The sequence below is a fragment of the Lagopus leucura genome, unplaced genomic scaffold (assembly GCF_019238085.1).
Source record: "Lagopus leucura isolate 7727_CA_CO unplaced genomic scaffold, USGS_WTPT01 Super-Scaffold_100002, whole genome shotgun sequence".
In the NCBI taxonomy this organism is placed as follows: domain Eukaryota; kingdom Metazoa; phylum Chordata; class Aves; order Galliformes; family Phasianidae; genus Lagopus; species Lagopus leucura.
The window spans coordinates 88,806,534-88,812,533 of record NW_024962263.1 but is presented as its reverse complement, the minus strand read 5'-3'; the positions used below and the strand labels follow the sequence as shown (position 1 = coordinate 88,812,533).

At 43.7% G+C, this 6,000-nt stretch overlaps 1 protein-coding gene across 6 annotated transcripts in view; it reads left to right on the top strand.

Annotated features, from left to right (window-relative positions):
* TSNARE1 (t-SNARE domain containing 1) overlaps window positions 1-6,000 on the top strand; it is a 461,696-nt gene that overhangs the window by 151,113 nt on the left and 304,583 nt on the right. For all 6 annotated transcript variants that reach the window (XM_042870286.1, XM_042870289.1, XM_042870288.1 and 3 more), the window contains one exon: window positions 3,451-3,528. In XM_042870286.1, the coding sequence (XP_042726220.1) occupies window positions 3,451-3,528 (78 nt within the window). The remainder of the gene's footprint in view (window positions 1-3,450; window positions 3,529-6,000) is intronic.

Here is a 6,000-nt window from a genome sequence, read left to right as displayed (position 1 = left end):
TCCTCTCCTCTCCTCTCCTCTCCTCTCCTCTCCTCTCCTCTCCCCCACCCCCCCAAAAAAAAAAGAAACCAAAAAACCAAACCTCATTCAAAAAACCTCCATCACTAAGTATCATTCCCTATGCAATTAGAAATTTATAACCAAACTGAAGCCATATCATGCCCATGACGTGTAATAGCCTCTGATGGAGCCTATACTGCCATATTACTAACCCAGAAATTTGAGTTATGTTAAAAATAACAAACAAAACTCCCCCAAACCAAGGTCACTGCTGTCTATAAAGATCTAAAATCTTATCTGGTTCTGCTCCTTTCTCAGTGATTTAATGAAAGCTGGATCTTGTTAGTAACAAGTGCAATTCCTAGGGGACAGGTAAGCGCAAGCTAATTTCTTGTGTTATATAGCCCCATATATAAAGTGTAGGAAAGTGGTGTCTGGGAAAGCTGATTTAGGAGGAGCTGTAGAAAGAGAAGAGTGGGAACATCTCTAGCAGTAAGACCCTGTGCACTTTGATTAAACACCATTTAATGCTCTGGATTTGTGTCAACCTGACAGTCTGATTCAGGACTTTATTTATGGCTGGGTTGGGGCTGAATTGTCTCACACAAGTATTGCTGCATGTGGGATGGGTGAGAGGCAATGGAAAACTTCCTGGTTGCTCTCTCAGCCTCTCCTCCCAGTGGAATTGCTCAAGATCTTGCAGCACCATGTTGGGCTCTTATAACATGTCCATGTCTATCATGCTACTTCATGGCCCACAATACCAAAACATGGGAGCTTCTGAAAGTTGTTTTCACAGCTGTTAACATTTCTGTGTTCTTTATGTCCAGAGAAGGTCAACAAAGCTGATGAGGGAATTGGAGCACAAGTCTTATGGGAAGTGATGAGGGAACTGGGATTGTTTGCCATGGAGAGAAAAAGGTTCAGGGGAGACTGTATCACTCTCTGCAACTCCCTGAAAGGAGGTCATAGAATCATAGAATCATAGAATCACCAAGGTTGGAAAAGACCTTCAAGATCATCCAGTCCAACCGTTCACCCACTCCCAGTAGCTCCCACTAAACCATGTCCCTTAACACAACATCCAGCCTTTCCTTGAACACCCCCAGGCTCGGTGACTCCACCACCTCCCTGGGCAGTCCATTCCAGTGCCTGACCACCCTTTCTGAAAAGTAATACTTCCTAATGTCCAGCCTGAATCTCCCCTGCCGTAGCTTGAAGCCATTCCCTCTGGTCCTATCACTAATGACACGAGAGAAGAGGCCGACCCCCAGCTCACTACAACCTCCCTTCAGGAAGTTATAGAGAGCAATGAGGTCTCCCCTGAGCCTCCTCTTCTCCAGGCTGAACATTCCCAGCTCCTTCAGCCGCTCCTCATATGGCCTGTGTTCCAGACCCCTCACCAGCTTTGTTGCCCTCCTTTGAACACGTTCCAGGGCCTCAATATCTTTCTTGAAGTGAGGGGCAGGAGGCTGTAGCAGCTTGGAGGTTGTAGTGAACTGGGAGTTGGCCTCTTCTCAAGGGTAACTAGTGATGATAGACAAGAGATAATGCCCTTGAGTGGTGACTGGAAAGGTTTAGGTTGGATGTTGGGAAGGATTTATTCTCCGCAAGTGTGGTCAGGCATTGGAACAGGCTTCCCATTGAAGTGGTGGAGTCACTATCCCTGGAGTTGTGGCACTGGGGGACATGGTTTAGTGGTGAGGGATGTATCCTCAGGGCCACCCTGAGTAGTGCATTAGGAGGGCTTTTCATTTTGTTCAAGATGCAGAGCTTTTGCCTTGCCCTATTGCTGACGTTCTGCTCTTTCAAATGCATGTTGAGAGCATGGTATTTTAACAGCATTGGGAGATCTGGTTAAGGGATGCAGACTGTGTTGCAGTCACAGTCTGCTGCCTGGAAATATGAATTACAGCTCCTATCTGAGTATATGTAATGCTTCAGCTCAGAGGTGCAGCGTGCCAGTAACAGCAGTGGTTTAAATGCACTGTAGCATGTCAAGTGGACAACGACTGTGGTGCTTTGAGCTTGGCCAACATTTGTGGTAGAGCAGTTTTACATAAAACTGCAAAAGGTGGGGTCTGAATGGGACTAAACCTTGGGAAAATCTGCTCTAGACATTGTTCCAAAAGTGTAAGTGGACAAACGACTTCCTGTGGTGACTATTATCTATCAAAATATGACTCTTTAAGGTTTTAAGGGTACATGAGATATCCTTTCTCTGTAGTATAGGTCAGTCCAGCTTCACACCCACCTTTCTCTGGCAGTGATGAAGCATTGGAGGACCTCAAGTTTTATGGGGCTTTATGTTGGGGAATGAAGATTACCAACCAAACAAAATAAAACATTAAAACTAAACCAAGCACTCAAATCTTCTGTCCTATTCTGTGCTCTCCTTGTAGGAAAGATTCGGGTACATTGGCCAAAGTGGCACTTAAGGAAGTCACCTGGGCAGCACCACTAGCAATTCTGGGCACTGTCTCGTTAACACTTGCTGTTGGGATATCAGGAAGAAATAATAAGAGAAGCCTATCCCAGGGATGCTGTGCAGGAAGATGAATGTGCTGAGAACTTGTTTGAGCTCCCATCCCCCACCTGCCCCAAACGTTTTTTTTCTTCTTGTTGCTTCCTCTCCCTTTTCTGAAGGCAGGACCTTGCTCTGCCTATCTGTGTTGTTGTGCTTGCAGTTTCTCATTCATTTGCAGTTCTGCTATGTCCACTTGATAAATGAGCAGAAATATTACTATTGCAATTGCTAATAATTCCTGCAGAGGCTGCCTTGATCCATGTAAGCCATATCTGATACATCTGATCATTGCCTTTCCTGTCCTGATGATGCTGGCAAAGGCATCTGGCCTTTCCAGTGCATGTTGTATGATCTGGCACTGTGTAAAGCTCCATTGGACCCTCTAATTGGGCTAAATTTCCAGTGAGGAGGAACCCACACTGATGAATTAATGGTTAATCGTCATTTTTATTAAAGAGAGCATGCATGCAGGAGTTTGGATTCAGTGTTTTATTACATCATTCAGCTGAGCAGCAAATGATTTGTCTGTTGGGACAGAATAGGGCTCCCCACCAGTCCTCTTCTTGTTGAAGCAACACTGTGATTCAGATGAGCAAGTATTATTTTTCCTACAAGAATTTTGCTTCGAGAAGAAAAATCTGTCTTCTTTGTATGATGCTCTAGCCCTGTGTTACTGGTGTTTCCCTGTGTGATCAGATAGCATTTTGAGGTGGTAATATTGACAGTTCCCTGAGCGTGACAGCACATCATCCTTGCCATAACCTGTGCGTGTGCATATATAACAAGTAATATTTTGGTGACAGCTCTATCATAGATGCTCTCTGCTGGTCATCCCCTTTCAGAGGCTGTGATGGGAGTTTAGAGACCCTTTCAAAGTAATGGTGGTCTCCAGTATTAATAGATCTCTCTTTTTGTCTTTGCAGCCACCCAGATTGATCCCAGTGAACTACAGGAACTTTTTCAGGAGACTTCAGCCAATGTCTTCCGAATTAACTCCAGTGGTGCGTATAATGAGAGGTTTCCTGGTCGTTTGTGTGCTGTCCTGCTGACGGCTCCTGTGCGTGTACACAGTGTGTGACAGCTCCTGTTGTCAGGGAGCAAATATTAATGCAGTTTTCTTGCTGCTGCATCTCATGAGCACCAGCACATGTCCAATACGCAGTTCATTATAAGATGTAAAAATATTCCACCATATGTTGCATTAAACAGGCTCAGATATATTCCAGTTCTTACGGAGTCCACATCCTTTTCTATTTTTAATCGTGTCATCTGTTACAATAGGGAATTAGAACGCAGAAAGGTGGAACAAGCCAGGCTCATTTTCTAATGTATCACAGCACTACTGTGTTCAGAGCCTGTCATACAAACCTGCAAAACATCTATCTCCCTTATAAAAACACCAACACCAAAGCTCTTCTATTACTCTTCGCTCTAAAGATTGAACAGTGATGCTCAGTCATCAATATGATCCTCATATCTCCCAACACAGTGGAGGTGCAGAGTTCTTCCCTTCTTTGGAGACGTGCTCTAGCTCATCATGCCTCACCTGGGATAGAATGTAGAGCTGCATTTTGCAGATAGGTGAAAACTAATGTTGAATAGCAGTTAATGTTGTTGTATCCCAGTTCTAAAACACTGCTGCCAGACAAGGGTTTAAGATCATTGAGTGCTGATGTTCTGAATCTCCAGATCAGCTTCTGTCTCTCGTCTGATTGTGCATAAGAGCATCAGGTAAGAAAGAGAGCTGGATGGGATGCAAAGAAGGGATTTTAGTATCTCACAAATTGTTTTAATTCTCCCCATATATTCTGGGGAAAGGTCTCAATCTTTCTAGTAAGGGATCTTTGCTAAAAGGGGGATGGGAAGCAATTCTTCTGAAATATAGGCATTGTTTGTCTATAAGGATTTTTGCATGCTGCAGTACAGTCATGCCTCCATCTGCCAGGCAAGTTTGAGCACACATTTTGTATGACTGTAAGGGATTGATAGATATGAGTTTGCTTTTGACAGTCATCTTTATCTTGAGTCAGAGCTTCAGGACCACCTGTAGCACCAAAATACTTCTCACCAGTCAGATTTCACTGCTCTCCACTATCTGAGAAGGTGACGTTGAAGGTGAAAGTAGGTGCTGGGTAGGCTCTGTGAAGGTGTTTGGGTACCTGGTTTTCTGTAAAATCAGAAGAAAAATAATTCTTCACACTTTCCTTCTGTGCTTTAGGTAGAATAAGCCCATATACAACAAGACAGGATGGATGTTTGCTTGCTTTAAATGCATTTTGAAGAAAAGATCTGGGAGTACTAATGAATCAGAAGTAGAACGTGAATTCACAATGACCTCATTCTAATTTCAGTGGGAAACTAGAGAGTAACTGTTGAAAAGATGGAGCTATGTCTGTCACAGTGCTCATAGTGGAAGAATGGGAGGCTGTAAGCACAGGCTGAAACACAGAACATCACAATTCAATGTGGTGAAAAGAATTCTGACCATCTGGTTGATTAAACATGGCAGCGAGAGCCCAGGAAGGCTGTGGGATCTCTGCTCTTGGAGATATGCAGAGCTGGAGTAGGACCTTGCTTTCAAATGGACCTGCTTGGAGCAGAATGTTAGAGACCTCCAGAGATGCTCTGCATGAGTCTATGATTCTTCAGTAGTTCTGCTACACATACAATGTGATTCTAAATGAGTTGAAGGCAAAAATGGGTAAAGGACACTTCATGGTTGTTTTCTGGTTTTGTTTTTGTTTTTTTTGGTGGCTGTTATTTTTAAGAGGAATAACTGATTGATACAATTACACAAACAGTTGTTTAAGGAACATGTTATTTATGGTCTTCTGGAAAACTACTTGCATGCCACAAGTTTGGCAGCCTTCTTCAAGGAGCAAAAGTTGAGAAATTCAAGTCGCCTTTGTGCTGCACTTTTGTGTGTCCTTTGTGATAGTGGAGAGCAGCAATTGGACTGATAGTACTTGGGGTGAGGTATAACCACCTACTGCAGAAGCTCGAGAAATTTGTTCGATCACAGAGTGGTTGTGATTGGAAGAAAGCTCTGGAGGTCATCTGTTCCAACCTGTCTTTGTAGTGAATGTGCTCTCGTCCCTTCATTAGCTCTGTGCCTCTTCATTAGACTCTCACCAGTATGTTCATGTTTCTCTTGTACTGGGGAGCCCAGAACTGGATCCACTAAACCAGGTATGGCCTCCCCAGGGCTGAGCAGAATGGAAGTCTTGCCCTCTAATGCGGCCTGAGATACAATTCTTTTCCTTGCTGGAAAAACACCTTATTGGTTTAAGTTCTACTTGTTGTCCACCAGGACTTTTACCTGATCTTTTCTTTGAGAAAACCTCAATACCTTGACCAGGGCTTATGGCTGCCTGTGGCAGCTTGAACCTCTCAATTGTAGCCAATGGTACTTGGCTTACAGATGTGGGTATGGCTTTATTATACAGAAAAACCTGAATTAGCACTGGTCTTAC